The following is a 15,989-nucleotide window of genomic DNA, read 5'->3' on the forward strand; positions in this document are numbered from 1 at the left end:
CCTTCTTGCAAGAACCCCCAAGTTTTGTGAAGATTGGGTCGGGGGGCTCGACTTATGGGGCCCGGAAGGCCCCCCCCATCTGCCATTGGAATAAAGCGATTAAGAACACATTCGCGGCTATCACGGCTCTGGGGGGGGGACATTTTTGGAGGTAGAGGTCCCAAAATTTCAGTGTAGCTTGAGGGGACCCTTCTTACAAGAACCCACAAGTTTTGTGAAGATTGGGTCAGGGGGTCCCGACTTATGCCCCCCCATCCGATGTAATTATGCCGAAAGTGCATCCAGCAACGCTCAAAGCGTAAGTAAACAGCGTAACTAGCATGGGTAACGTATCTTTTCATTACAACACCGCCAAAGTGCATCTCATAAGGCTACTAGCGTAAGTGCGACCTGTGCCAATTGTGTAACTTCAGTATTGATAGATTTCAATGCTGCTGGATTCAAATCTTCCATAGCAACAATCATACTCGCAAAGAATTCAAGCCCCCCCCCCCCGGACAGGTAACCCCCCCAAATCACACTCCACAGAGGCAATCAAGCCCACTTCCCAGCAGAACAGGTAAACCCACCCCCCTTTGGCTTCCTCCCTCACACACACAGAATCTCCCCCCCCCCCACATACACACACAAACAGGAAAAAAAATATATAGAAAAGCCCCAAAATGGGTCTTACTGTGGATGTCTTCTCTTCCATCAGGAGCAGGGACTGGGAGTCAGGACTCAGGAGTAATCCAATACAATTCCATTTATGCACGGGAGATTTTGCCTTGGATTTGCCGCTCTCTAGATGCACAGGATTGCCTGCTCCCAATCATTCCAGTGGGGGGAGGGGACCATATAACTTGGGGGGCCCTGACCCAATCTTCACAAAACTTGGGGGTTCTTGCAAGAAGGGTCCCCTCAAGCTACACTGAAATTTGGGACCTCTACCTCCAAAAATGCCCCCCCCCCGAGCCGTGGAAAGCCGTGACTGTGCTGTAAATGGAATAAAGATGCACATTAAGGATGGGGGGACCCCTTCTGGGCCCCATAACTTCAGTCCCCCTGACCCAATCTTCACAAAACCTGGGGGTTCTTGCAAGAAGGGTCCCCTCAAGCTACACTGAAATTTTGGGACCTCTACCTCCAAAAATGCCCCCCCCGAGCAGCGGAAAGCCACGACTGTGCTGTAAATGGAATAAAGATGCGCATTAAGGATGGGGGGGACCCCTTCCGGGCCACATAACATTGGACCCCCTGACCCAATCTTCACAAAACTTGGTTCTTGCAAGAAGGGTCCCCTCAAGCTACAATGAAAGTTTGGGACCTCTACTTCCAAACATGCCCCCCCCAGAGCCGCGGAAAGGTGCAAATGTGCACACGCCCCCCCACACGGGGATCTCTCTCTCACACAGACTCTCTTTTTCTCTCCCCGGGCCGCGCAGCAGCTGGGCTCACGCACTCAACCACAACTGATTAGCTAGAAGACGACCCAGCATGGCCACCGATTGGCCGCAATAGAATGCTGCTTCGGGGGCGCCGAATTTATTCGGCGTCCGCCCGAACTCGCCAAATTCAGCTCGTTGTTTTCCCCCCTTTTTAAAAATTTTAAAAAGTTCCATCCAAACTAGAAACCGCCGTATCAGGGAAAATTCGGCTGTTTTTCAGTTCGGGACGAACCGAATCGACAACCCTAGTGTTGTTGTTAAGTTGCTTCCGACTCATGGCTGCAGTCCTTAGCTGAACACATGAACACATGAAGCTGCCTTCTACTGAATCAGCCCCTTGGTGCATCAAAGTCACTATTGTCTACTCTGACCGGAAGCGGCTCTCCAGGGTCTCAGGCAGAGGCCTTTTCACATCACCTACATGCCTAGACCCTTTAACTGGAGATGTGGGGATAGAACCTGGGACCTACTGCATGCTGAGCAGATGCTCTACCACTGAGCCACGGCCCCTTCCCAAGCCTTCCTCCTCCAGTGTGGTTTCTCATCCCCGAGCTTTCTCTTCTCCCGAGCCCTGACACGCGGAATCATTTCCCCTTTCTTTACCTCACTTGTCTAGCGAAAGTGAGATAAAAACAACTTGTTTCCCAAAGTGGTTCTCGGTAATTAAAAGGGTGGCTTGCTGTTCAGGGAAGAGGGAGACGACGCTGTAGATGGGCAAGAGCGAAGACAATCTCAGCTTCCGTTAAAAGCGTTTTGCGGATATTTTGATGTAGGGCGTTGCATGGAGTTGCTAAGCTCCGGTGCTAGATTTGAAAACTGGGTTTGCCAGATAGTCTAAAGCTCTTCCTCCTCTTTCTCTCCTCCCCCCCCCCCGCCCTCACAGGATCTCAGTAGCCCTAATCAGTACGATACTGGCGTTGCCCTGACCGGTCTGTCCTGTTTTGTGACTCCAGATTTGGCCCGAGACTTGGCAAACGATATCATGACCCTGGTAAGTCGCTGGAGTGGGGCCAGGCTCTTTTCCTTCTCTCATGTCATCCCACAATGCTCCTATTGTTCCCGTCTTCTGGGGAAAGTCTCTGGAGCCTCCTTGAGGCTTTTACCACCCCTTCGAAGGTCACTGTGCCGAGGATAAGCTTGGCTACACTCAGCAATTATTCCGAAGATTGGCAGGGTGGGTGGGAATCTGCTCAGGGAAGTAAGTGTTGCAGAACGTACAGCCACCAGCATACCTGCAGCAATCAGCTCTGGGAATGGGTTGAGTGCACTGTGTGTGTGTGTGTGGGGGGGTGCAATTCTTGCGGAGTGACACAGGTGCCAAATAGGTCTGGCTGGTGCCTCTTAAAGACTGTATGCACCCCAAAATCCTTTTTTGGCGCATGGGGGTTCCGTTGCAGATGCTGTGGGAAGAGTTCTGTGAAGGGAGCAAGCACACAAACCCCCTGAGCTAGAGGGCACAGCGGGATGGGCCTTAGCGTAAGAGAAGCCCTGGTGTGGATTGGGACTGCTTTGCACACTGGCTGATCAGATGCCCTTGGAAGATGTTCAGAAGCCAGGGACACCCAGGCCAAGGCCCCTCCCTGTAGTTGTCCTGTCTGCAGCTGGCATTCAGAGGTACTGCCTCTGAACAGGGAGGTTTTATTTATTTGATTGATTGATATATCCTGCCCTCCCCAGCCAAGGCCAGGCTCAGGGCGGGTAAAAAAAGGTAAAGGTATTCCCCTGTGCAAGCACCAGGTCATTCCTGACCCATGGGGTTACGTCACATCCCGACATTTTCTAGGCAGACTTTGTTTACGGGGTGGTTTGCCAGTGCCTTCCCCAGTCATCTTCCCTTTACCCCCAGCAAGCTGGGTACTCATTTTACCAACCTCGGAAGGATGGAAGGCTGAGTCGACCTTGAGCTGGCTACCTGAAACCGACTTCCGTTGGGATCGAACTCAGGTTGTGAGCAGAGCTTGGAATGCAGTACTGCAGCTTTCCTCTCTGCGCCACAGGGCTCATTCAGGGTGGGTAACAACCTTTAAAAGCAACCCATAGGCATAACAATAATACGTTTCATTATAACAAGAATAAATTATACTAAAACGAGATGGCGCAATAAAAGCAGTTTCCGTTGAAAAAGTTTTGCAGCCTGATATTTCCCCATAGGTTGCAACTTAAGTTCACATAAAAATGGCCGGCATAGATGATATTCGCGGCAATCCCTCAATTGTATCTTGCTTACTTCACCAGAGGCGCCTGAGGGAGTTTTCAGGCAACTACAAAAATAATACAAACAATCTCATGTTAGTAAATTGGTGTTTTTATATGTCTACTTGTGCTGGTCATTGACTGTAGTAAAGATCTAATCTAATAATGTTAAAGATAGCTAATAGCCATGGGTTGCCGTCTCCTCTTCCATGGATTTGCCTAATCCCTTTTAAAAGCAGTCAGCTGCCATCCCCGCTTTCTGTGACACCCGGGTTCCTCTGCTTAGTTACATCCTCAAAGCATTTCGTCCCAGCCGCGGTGTCGTTGTGAGAACAAGCAGAGCTGTGCTGCTTGTTGCGCTGTTGTGACAGAGCCACGCTCCTCAGAGCGCAAAGAGGGGTTGTGGGTCAAGCACCTAAGATAGTTGAGCCCCTTCTATTTGTGTTGCTGTCATCTAAAGTGGGGCCTGCCAGCCCAGATTGGGAGTGGGGTGGGCGTCGGGGTGGCTGGTTAAGAGTCCTCAAGGGGCCGGATCCAGCCTCTGGGCTTTACGTTTGACACCTGTGTGTACGAGAGGACACGATTAGCTTTTCCTCCGGTCTCTTCTCCTTCCGGCAGATGTCGCACACGAAGCCTTACATCAGAAAGAAGGCAGTGTTAATCATGTACAAAGTGTTCTTGAAATACCCCGAATCCCTTCGGCCTGCGTTCCCTCGCCTTAAGGAGAAGCTGGAAGACCCTGATCCTGGTTAGTGCGGGGGCTGAAATGGGATCCAGGAAATCCTGCCTTGCATGGAGGATGTGTGTTTCTGCCTGTAGCCAAATTGGGGACAATCTCAAAAAATAAAATGGAGTAAGGACCAATGGGGGTGTGGGGTGTGGGCAGAGAAGAAGGGGAGTCTGTGGCAGTGGAGGTTTTCTAGATCTCTGGAACTTTTGTCTCCTTTTCTCCTTCCTTTCCACACCAGCGTCCAAAATGTCATCCATGTTTTCCGCTTGGGCCAAAGTTGCTGTGGTGGTAAACGTCTCTGCAACCAGCAGCCCCTTGTCCAACTCCCTTTCAGCAGGTCGGATCCCATGGTGGGTTTCCGTGGACTGAAGGGGGGCTATGGTTTTCACAGATCCTCCCCCCCCCCCGTGGTAGCTTTGACTCCCCCTTGGGGAAGACCTCTTCCACCTGGAGCAGCACTTCAGGATTATTTGGGGAGGGGCAGCAGGGAAGTCACCCTCCATGGGCGGAAATCCCTTCTGTCAGTAGGAACACTCTGTGGTATCCATGCCAACATCTGGTCAATGTTCCGTGTGCTGCAGTACCTCTGTGCTTTGCGTTTCCTTCCTTGGCCGGCAGCAGCTGTCGCCTGCAGCTTGGTGCCACGGCAAAGGCGTGGGGACGGGAATACTTTTTGCTAGATGTTGGGGGAGAAGTGAGCCTGGTGCTTGGATTCTGGTTTCAGTGATGGCCATGTTGGGGTCTTGGTGCTGCTGTTAGGGGGGAGGGAGCTGCAGCAACAAAGGAAAACCTAGTAAAATTGCATCTTCTTCCTTCCGCTAGCAACTTGTGTCAGCAGAGGAAGGAGAAGACTGTGATTTCCCCTTATCTCTGTAGTGCCCCATATGGTGGTGAATTTTCTTCGCAAGGCTATCGCTTTCAGAGAAGATTTTTTTGGGGAAAGCAGGCTATATTACCCAACAGTCACTTTTGAATTGAATTTGAATTCTGCCAGGGCAGAAATATACCACATGTGCAGGGCAGAAATATACCACAAGATGAGAGCACCTTTCTTTCTCTGTGGTACACTCATCTGCCCCCCCCTCCTCCAGCATGGTATAGTGGTTAAGAGCGGTGGTTTAAAGTGGTGGACTCTGATCTGGAGATATGGTTTTGAACCCCCACTCCTCCACATGAGTGGCGGAGGCTAATCTGGTGAACTGGGTTGGTTTCCCCACTCCTACACACAAAGCCAGCTGGGTGACCTTGGGCTAGTCACAGCTCTCTTGGAGCTCTCTTGGCCCCACCTACCTCACAGGGTGTCTGTTGTGGGGAGAAGGGAAGGTGATTGTAAGCCGGATTGATGCTTCCTTAAGTGGTAGAGAAAGTTGGCATATAAAAACCAACTCTTCTTCTTGACAGAGGATTCCCCACATGTTTAACTAAGTAATGGAAATGGTGCTGTGGTTTTGTTGCATCTGTGACCCCTTTGTTCTAGCCCACTAATTCCAATTGCACCCTTCCTCTCTTCCAGGGGTCCAGTCGGCCGCCGTGAACGTTATATGTGAGCTTGCCAGACGTAACCCGAAGAACTATCTCTCCCTCGCTCCGCTCTTTTTTAAGCTGATGACGTCATCCACCAACAACTGGGTCCTCATTAAAATCATCAAACTGGCAAGTCTTAGCAGGCCCCGGGGCTGGCCTCCTTGTTAGTGGAGGGTGCGAAGCAAGCAGCAGACCTGCGGTTTGCAGGTGGAACAGCTGGGAGGAGGGGAAGAGAGGCAGACAACATGTATAATGAGCTTAGGGAAGTGTCATCTGAATCTGGAAGTGTTAAAATCAAGATTGCAGAGGAAGGTGCTTTCATTAACTTTTCATTAACGCCAGTAAAGGCGGCTGCATGTTCCTAAATAATATAAGAACATAAGAAGAGCCCTGCTGGATCAGACCAAAGCCCATCAAGTCCATCAGTCTGTTCACACAATGGCCAACCAGGGGCCTCTAGGATGCCCACAAACAAGACGACTGCAGCAGCACCGTCCTGCCTGTGTTCCACAGTACCTGATGTAATAGGCATGCTCCTCTGATCCTAGAGAGTATGCGTTTTGACTAGTAGCCATGGATAGCCCTATCACATGTGGGGATAAGATTAAGAAGAGTTGGTTTTTAGATGCCGACTTTCTCTACCACTTACGGAAGAATCAAACAGGCTTACAATCACCTTCTCTTCCCCTCCCCACAACAGACACCCTGTGAGGGAGGTGGGGCTGAGAGAGCTCTAAGAGAACTGTGACTAGCCCAAGGTCACCCAGCTGGCTTCATGTGTAGGAGTGGGAAGTAGTGGTGCAGGGCACAGAGATCAGGCCATTTGCTGGGGGAAGCCAGATCTGGCTGGCAAATTCTGAGTCTCTCTTAATGAATCAGTTTAAAAAAAAATGTGGAAATGTCAGAATTTGAACCCTGGATTTTTCTGCTTGCAAAATTGAGCAATGGGCCCATCCACAGAGGTGTGCCCACAGAGGTGTGACACGCCTGCCCATTCTGTCTCCATACGATGCTGAACTTTTTCCACCGAATAAAGCTCTCCAAGAAGCCCCCTGCTTTGGCATTTGGGCATGTGGTTCCCCTCAAAGCAGAGATGGAGCAAAGGTACCTGGTTTCGGAGGATGTTACCTGTTGCATCTCTGCATGAAATGCTGTTTGGGCTATGGCTCATTCCAGTCAGGAAGCACACTCCTGCAGAAGCATAAAGGTTGGCTTTTCTGAGAGGAGGTAGCTTTTAACCCTTGCACTCTGCTCCTTCTGGGTTTTTAGTTATATGAGAGCCAGTGTGGTGTAGTGGTTAAGAGTGGTGGTTTGGAGCGGCGGACTCTGATCTGGAGAACCAGGTTTGATTCCCCAGTCCTCCACATGAGCGGTGGACTCTAATCTGGTGAACTGGATTTGTTTCCCCACTCCTCCACATGAAGCCAGCTGGGTGACCTTGGGCTAGTCACAGCTCTCTCAGCCCCACCTCCCTCACAGGGTGTCTGTTGTGGGGGGGGGGGGAAAGGTGATTGTAAGCCGGTTTGATTCTCCCTTAAGTGGTAGAGAAAGTCGGCATATAAAAACCAACTCTTCTTCTACTTAGGATCCAAGTTTTTTTTTTCTAGCATCTTCTGGAAGTCTTTGGGCAGGGGGGAGCCAGCCTTGGAAACTGTGCACTTGGTTAAATGGGACTTTCTGCTCTGGTGCAGCACAGTGACTCCCGCCTCCTTCCAGCCTGCCAAGCAGTCTGTTCCAGGGAGATTCTTCCCTTAACCCTCACTGACTGCCGTGGATCCTAATAAAGATTTTTGATGTGATATGGCTGCCACAGATAGCATTTCCCCCATCCTCTGCCAGCAACTGAGCAACTCCCTCTCTCTTCTCTGTTTCATACACGCAGTTTGGTGCTCTTACTCCGTTGGAACCCAGGCTGGGGAAGAAGCTGATAGAGCCCCTGACCAACCTCATACATAGGTAAGTGGGTTGGCTCTTCCTGGCTGGGTTGCAGCTTTTAGACTGTGGCTGATGAGCAGTGTGCCTTCCGCATCTCTCAACTCTCACTGTGAAGGTTTCGCGTCTGTGGGGGCTGGTGCAGCCCACCCGCTCATAATTGACCTCTGGGCAACTTCTTCAGGGGCCTGTTTGCCTTTTAACATTCCCTTGAGCTGTAGTAAAGAGCAAGAGTCCAGTAGCACCTTAAAAACTAACAAAATTTCTGGCAGGGTTATTTGCTTTTGGGAGCCACAGCTCACTTCTTCAGATAACTGCGGCTCACGGAAGCTCACACCCTGCCAGAAATTTTGTGAGTCTTTAAGGTGCTACTGGATTCTCGCTCTTTTTTACTGCTATTGGCGGACTAACACATCGTGATCTGTCCCTTGACCTGGTATGCCGCAAGAGGGCATAGCAGTGCCACCTCCAGGATGCTACTGCTTATGACGGAAGCAGAAAGATGTGTCAGTAGACTAGAGGAGAAGGGGAAAGATGGAGCAGTTTCTCAATACAATACATTGAGAAACTGCTCCATCTTTCCCCTTCTCCTTTAGTCTACTGACACATCTTCCTGCTCCCGTTCTCTATGACAGGGGTGTCGAACTCAATTGTTACAAGGGCTGGATTTGACATAAATGCCATGCCTCACCAGCCCAAACTGAGAGTGGAGGGGAGGGGGGCTGCCTCGGCTGGCTCGCGGGCTAGATAAGAGACCTCTCAAGGGGGCCAGATCCAGCCACTGGTCCTTATGTTTGACACCCCTACCTTAAACAGCTTGGGAGCCAGGGTACCCAAAGGACTGCCACCTCCCTTACTATCCAGCCCACCAGTTGAGATCAGCCTCTCCAGCCCTGCTTGTTTTGTCCTTGCTTTGAGAGGCGAGGCGGGAGGTGACAAAACGCAGGGCATTTTTTGCTGTGGCACCTCCCCTTTCCACGCCTTCCCCCTCGAAGCTCACCCGAACTGCTACACCACGCTGGCTCTTTAGTTTAAACCTGAAGGCTCTATTGCAGGGGTGTCACACTCAATTTTTATGAGGGCTGGATATGACATAAATGTCCCTTGGACATGTCCCATGCCCCGCCAGCCCAGGTTGAGAATGGAGAGGGGGGTGGCTGGCTTGCGGGCCGGATAAGAGCTCTCACGTCCCTCGGGCCTTAATGTTTGACACCCCTTCTCTAGGAGATTAGAGGAAGGACCCAGCGGAGTCTTGCTTTAATCCTCCTTTCTTTCTCAAACAGCCAGCGCACTCTCTTCCAATTACCCAAAGAGGGTAAAGTTCATTGCAGCACAGTCAAAGATAAAAATGTAGTGGGCTTCCAAGAAATGCAGCCAAGCGGACAGTATGTATACTTTGAACCCACCCCTCTCCCCGGTCTCCTTGCCTTTCTCCCTCCGTAGTCAATTAGCTGCTCGGCCTTTTCGCCTCCAACCTGTGCGATTCCCAAGTGATGTAAACCCACAACTGTACTGATGATTCAGTGTTAGCCCGATGCCCGTGGCTCAAAGCCAGCCGGCCTCTGCTACCTGCATAGACGGCAGCGGGCTTGTAGGCTTTGGCAGTTCTAGACCCTGTGCCAACAACAGTATTAAAAGGTAAAGGTCCCCTGTGCACATGGGGTGACGTCACATCTTGACGTTTACTAGGCCGACTTTCTTTACTGGGTGGTTTGCCAGTGCCTTCCCCAGTCATCTTCCCTTTACCCCCAGCAAGCTGGGTACTCATTTTACCGACCTCAGAAGGATGGAAGGCTGAGTCAACCTCGAGCTGGCTACCTAAAACCGACTTCTGTCGGGATCGAACTCAGGTTGTGAGCAGAGCTTTTGACTGCAGTAATGCAGCTTACCACTCTGCACTACGGGGCTCTTAGCAACAGCATTAGTGAGCACCTAAATAGATTGGGGAGGGGGGGTGCATAGAGCCAAGATTCCCTTATTTTTTTTAAAAAATAAAAAACGATAAAAATTTCCCTCTGCTTGGAGGCAAAAACCAGAAGGAGGATATCTCTTGGATAGAAGTCAGTATACAGCCACCCCCTTCCTGCCGAGGGGGGCAATTCAGTCCTCTTAGCCAACTTGGGGGGGGGGGTTAACATCAGCTGACAGTACAGGCTCACAGCTTCCCTGCGCCCAGCTTGAAATGAGCTTTTCCGGAGATGCCATACTGCTCCAAAGGATCCTGTGGCCGAGAGAAAGGGACAGAGGGGTGGGCAGCCTGGCAGAGGAACCATAGAGCTGGAAGGGTACCTCCAGGGTCATCTAGTCCAACCCCCTGCACAATGCAGGAAATGCACAACTACCTCCCTCCCCACACACCCCCAGTGACCCCCTACTCCATCCCCAGAAGGTGGCCAAGATGCCCTCCCACTCATGAATTGCCTAAGTTCATAGAATCAGCATTGCTGACAGATGGTCATCTAGCCTCTGCTTAAAAACTTCCAGGGAAGGAGCACTTACCACCTCTCGAGGAAGTCTGTTCCACTGAGGAATATATGTGCCGGACACGCTAAGCATGTGCTTCCTGGAGAGGCTAACTGTTGTCTGCTAAATAGTGGTTTTTTTAAGCTTCTGTCTGATGCAGTGTAGGTTAGTTGCTACCATTCAACAAACCCAGGTTCAATCCCTGGCATCTAAAGGGATTAGGCGGCAAGTAGGTGATGTGAAAGACCCCTGCCTGAGACCCTGGAGAGCCATGGAGAGGGGCTGTGGCTCAGTAGTAGGGCATCTGCTCGGCACGCAAAAGGTCCCAGGTTCAATCCCCGGCATCTCCAGTTAAAGGGACCAGGCAAGAGGTGATGTGAAAGACCTCTGCCTGAGACCCTGGAGAGCCATGGAGAGGGGGTGTGGCTCAGTAGTAGAGTATCTGCTTGGCATGCAGAAGGTCCCAGGTTCAATCCCCGGCATCTCCAGTTAAAAGGACTAGGCAAGTAGGTGATGTAGAAGACCTCTGCCTGAGACCCTGGAGAGCCGCTGCCGGTCTGAGGAGACAGTACTGACTTTGATGGACCAAGGGTCTGATTCATTATAAGGCAGCTTCATGTGTTCAAACCAGGGGCCCGGTGCAAACAATCCTTAGCTGTGCTTTGGCTTTAACCTTGGCTTGTAGCTCTCACCCTGGTTAAGGTACCCCAGCGTGCCAAGAAATTTTGGCTTGCTCCACTTCCCTGCTTGTCCCATTGCAAGTGGCTGGAAAGGTGTGTGTGTGGGGGGGGAAGTGCCTTCTCCCCGGTTCACTTGGTGCAACTCTTTATGTGGAATGTGGTTTTCAGACTTGCTTGGAACCATAGTTTCACCTCGCTGGTTGTGGCCAGTCTTTCCCTGTGGCTTTCAATGTGACCCCTTTGTCTGCACTGGGCTGCAGAGGGCTCGTTTTCCTGCAGCAGCAGAGAACACAAGCAGCAGAAGCAAAAGCCCCAGGTCCAGTCAATAATTCAGTCCTTTTAAACTTTCCATATTCAAGGAAACCCTTCACGTTAAGTGCTGAGGAACCTCTGTGATGTTGTAGAGAACTTTCAGCCCTGTGCTAGAGCATGTTGTTGGCTTGCCTGTCCTGGTATATTTTTCCGCGCCCTTCCTCCAAGGAGCTTAGAGCACATGAGAGCCCGCGTGGTATAGTGGTTAAGAGCGGTGGACTCTAATCTGGAAACCTGGGTTTGATTCCTCGCTCCTCCACATGAGCGGCGGACTCTAAATCTGGAGAACCAGGTTCAATTCCCCACTCCTCCATACCAAGTGGCTGACTCTAATCTGGTGAACTGGTTTGGTTTCCCCACTCCTACACATGAAGCCTGCTGAGTGACCTTGGGCTGGTTGAAGTTCCCTCTGAACTCTCAACCCTATCTACTTCAGAAGGTGTCTGTTATGGGGAGAGGAAGAAGGCGATTGTAAACCGCTTTGAGACTCCTTAAAGGTAGAGAAAAAACAGGATATAAAAACCAACTCTTCTTTTCTTCTTGATGTTGCTGTAATTCTAACCCAACAACCCTCAGATCCTACCTGCCTTCCTCTTTTAAAAATTGGTGCTTTTTGAGAAAGCAAAATGACCATGAGGAGGGGGGCGGAGAGAGGTGGTGAGGCGGCCGTATATTGGCTAGGACCTTGAAATTTTCGAGAAATGGTCTCAGTTGCTTGACCACATGAAGCTGTCTTCTACTGAATCATACCCTGGATCCATCAGAGTCAGTGTTGTCTACTCAGACCAGCAGCGGCTCTCCAGGGTCTCAGGCAGGGGTCTTTCACATCACCTACTTGCCCAGTCTCTTTAAATGGAGATGGCGGGGATTGAACCTGGGACTTTCTGCCTCCCAAGCAGATGCTGTACCGCTGAGCCACAGCCCCCCTTTTCAAGCAGCAGCACCGTAGGGGCCAAATCTCTGCAGTCATGACAGAGTAGGGTCCTTCTGACACCACTCACCTCTCACCCTACCCAGAGCTTGGCTTGTGACCAGAGGCCAAGACCCTATTGGGTTGGGCTAGCACTTCTGGTTTCCAGTGGAACGTGGCCTGATTGGAGAAGGGCTGTGGTAGTCCCAGGTTCAACACCCGGCATCTCCAGTTAAAGGGGCTAGGCGAGTAGGTGTTGTGAAAGACTTCTGCCTGAGACCCTGGAAGAGCCACTGCCAATCTAAGTAGACAATTCTGACCCTGATGGATCGACATCGGTATAGTACAGCTCCATACTGTTAGGTGGACCAATTGTCGGACTCAGCAGAGGTTTCTTATATTACCTTTATAACAAAAGCATCAAGCTACCCTTGATTTGGCTCTAGTCCCAGGTTCAATCCCCCGCATCACCAGCTAAAGGGACCAGGCAAGTCGGTGATGTGAAAGACCTCCGCCTGAGACCCAAGAGAGCCGCTGCCGGTCAGAGTAGACAATACTGACTCTGCTGGACCGAGGGTCTGATTCAGTAGAAGGCAGCTTCATGTGTTCATGTGTTAAGGGGCAGCGGACGCCTGGCATGCCGGGAGCTGCAAGAGATTCGGCATCTCTCCTGGCCCCCTGCAGCAGCATCGTTCTGCCTGCTTAAATGGTGTCTTTCGAATGGGAACTGGAAGTGAAGCTTGCGTGTTGCCCTAGTCTGTCTTAGCTCAGTGGAATTGTGGAGTGGCTTTTTCTGTCTTTTCATCTCCCCCCCTCTCCCCGGCTCTTTATGGTCTTGGAGCAGAGACTGATTGCTGTTCTAACTGCGTGTCTACAGGCTGCAACTGAGTGGGGCACCTTCCCGGTCAGCATCTGAAATGCCCTGGGGGGAAGGGGCCAGGGTGGGATCGCTTGAATCAAAAGCCAGCTGACTGGTTAGGTCACCAAGGAGGGAGCCAGTCTGGTGTAGTGGTTAAGAGCAGTGGTTTGGAGCGGGGTGGGGTGGCTGGCTCGCGGGCCAGATAAGAGATCTCAAGGGCTGGATCCGGCCTGCGAGCCTTATGTTTGACACCCCTGGTTTAGAAAGCTTGACTGTGGTTTGGTATGAGGCCTGACTTGGCAAGGCAAGGTTTCCAGTCGGGCTGCAAGCCTTGAATCGGGTACAGTTTTATTTCCTCCATCTGTCGGGTGCTACTCCAGATAATCTGCCAAGACAGCCCGCGAATCACGGCTCGAAATTAGGTTCCAAACCATGATTTTGTGGCATGGTTTAGCACCTGTTTTTGTTCTTTACAACAGTTGCTCGATCCAGATGTCATGCCAAGCGTGGCTCGTGTGACCCATCGTTGAGTATCACAACTATCCTTTGTGTTGCCAAGCTTTCAAGCCAAACAGGAACCTATGCTGACAGCACAAAACCGCAGCAACACACAACAGCATAAATTGCTAAATGGACATCGTAAGGGAAAATGCAAAACCAGTAACCGGTAACCTGGCCGTATTGTATAAAGCTCAATGACAATCTATATATCAAAAATACTCATAACACCTTAATTATATAACACAGTGTTCATGTTTGAATAATAACGTGGTATTGTGTTAACCAGGAGCCCCATGGCGCAGAGTGGTAAGCTGCAGTATTGCAGTCCAAAACTCTGCTCACGACCTGAGTTCGACCCCAACGGAAGTTGGTTTCAGGTAGCTGGCTCGAGGTTGACTCAGCCTTCCAAGGTTGGTAAAATGAGTACCCAGCTTGCTGGGGGTAAAGGGAAGATGACTGGGGAAGGCACTGGCAAACCACCCCATAAACAAAGTCTGCCTAGAAAACGTCGGGATGTAATGGGGTCAGTAATGACCTGGTGCTTGCACAGGGGACCTTTACCCTTTACCTTTTATTGTGTTAACATTCCTCCACACCAGTTACAGACATTATAATTAGAAGACGCTGTCTGATGGGGGAAAACTGTACAAACGTTGATAGTTGAGCTTTGTAGAAATGTCAACAGGCTTGACCGTATTTCCAAAACAATGTTCGGGAATATCCAAAATCAACTAGCCACAGTAATGATGTTAGTCAGTATGATCCAGCAGAAGCCCAAAACACCAGTAAGTGTAGATGGCAGTGTAGATGCTTTTATTGCCATCTACACTTATAATGTCTGTAACTGGTGTGGAAGAATGTTAACACAATACCAAGTTATTCAAACATGAACACTGTTACATAATTAAGGTGTATGTTTATTTTTATGCCCTGACCCTGGATGGCCCAGGCTAGCCTGATCTCGTCAGATCTCAGAAGCTAAGCAGGGTCAGCCCTGGTTAGGATTTGGATGGGAGACCACCAAGGAACACCAGGGTTGCTGTGCAGAGGAAGGTACTGGCAAACCACCTCTGTTAGTCTCTTGCCATGAAAACCCCCAAAGGGGTCACCATAAGTCAGCTGTGACTTGAAGGCACTTTACACACACGCACACACACACACATGTATTTTTGATATGTAGATTGTCATTGAGCTTTATACAATACAGCCAGGTTACCGGATACTGGTTTTGTGTTTTCCCTTACCATGTCCATTTAGCAATTTATGCTGTTGTGTGTTGCTGAAGCTTTCGAGCCACGCATGGTTCAGAGCGATTTGTCTGCTTCGTCTTTTCCGTCTGCTCATCCCCTCCCACCTCTCTGGAGGCATAGTCTTGGCCGTAGCGGGTTTGATAAAAAGATCTTGGATTCCATTTTAAGAGACTATTACTGTAGGTTTCCCAACACAGATGACCCATTTGAAACCAGTATTTTAAAAATGATACTGAAATAAAAAGTTGGAGGACGACTCTTAAGATATATTTTTTAAAAGTAAGCGGCGATGTGTTTATCCACTCTGGAAAGAACCTGCCTGAAATATAAAATTTGAAAGGAGGAATCGATTATCATGATGCTGGGCTGAACTCAGGAGAGTGTCTTTTATTTCTCAAATGCCGGTGTTGTCTTTCTCTCCCCCCCTCAGCACATCAGCCATGTCGCTCCTCTATGAGTGTGTGAACACGGTGATAGCAGGTAAGGCAAGACACTTGAACCCCAAGTTCCCTTTTTGGGCACTGTGGAGATGAATGACAACATGTGGCTTCTGATGGTCAAACTCAATAGTTACGAGGGCCGGATATGACATAAATGTCACTTCATCGGGCCAGGCCTCTTCAGGCCAGATCGAAAATGGTGTGTGTTGGGTGCCTCAGGTGGCTCGCAGGCTGGATAAGAGCTCTTTAGGGGCTGGATCTGGCCTGCGGGCCTTATGTTTGACATCTCCGTGCTATATGATCCTTAAAATTTTACAAGCGTTATTCCAATGATGATGATGGTGATAATAATTTCTGCAATAAATCTTTGTGTTGAATGTAACATTTAAACAACACTATCCCCCCCCCCCCCAATAAAATATTTCAATTCAAGTATTTGCTACTGCAGGGACATAAAATTAGCATGAGGTACTTTTTTCAGTTTTGCGTACTAAATAGAGGTCAAAACAAATCTATAAAATAAATAAATTCAATCACATTCTGTTTAGGGCATTGGAAGTTTTTCTAACATCACTTGCTTTGACCCGCACATTCCCACTTGCCTGAGAGTGTAGTCGAAGGCAATATCTTTTGCATACTCTCAGTTCACAGTACAGCCCTCATTAAAAATGTCATTTGCCAGGTATGCATGTGTCTCTTCATTTCCTTGAAGCTCTTCAAAGCTACATTGGCCTTGCAAATAAGTCCTGTGCAGGTCACAGGAACATA

At 49.9% G+C, this 15,989-nt stretch overlaps 1 protein-coding gene across 1 annotated transcript in view; it reads left to right on the forward strand.

Moving 5' to 3' along the window:
* Nucleotides 1-15,989, forward strand: part of AP3D1 (adaptor related protein complex 3 subunit delta 1) — a 69,054-nt gene that overhangs the window by 22,350 nt on the left and 30,715 nt on the right. The window contains exons 5-9 of the mRNA XM_056844616.1: nt 2,311-2,418; nt 4,239-4,368; nt 5,864-6,003; nt 7,757-7,830; nt 15,212-15,261. Coding sequence (XP_056700594.1) covers nt 2,311-2,418; nt 4,239-4,368; nt 5,864-6,003; nt 7,757-7,830; nt 15,212-15,261 — 502 coding nt within the window. The remainder of the gene's footprint in view (nt 1-2,310; nt 2,419-4,238; nt 4,369-5,863; nt 6,004-7,756; nt 7,831-15,211; nt 15,262-15,989) is intronic.

Source organism: Euleptes europaea, chromosome 2 (genome assembly GCF_029931775.1).
Source record: "Euleptes europaea isolate rEulEur1 chromosome 2, rEulEur1.hap1, whole genome shotgun sequence".
Classification (NCBI taxonomy): domain Eukaryota; kingdom Metazoa; phylum Chordata; class Lepidosauria; order Squamata; family Sphaerodactylidae; genus Euleptes; species Euleptes europaea.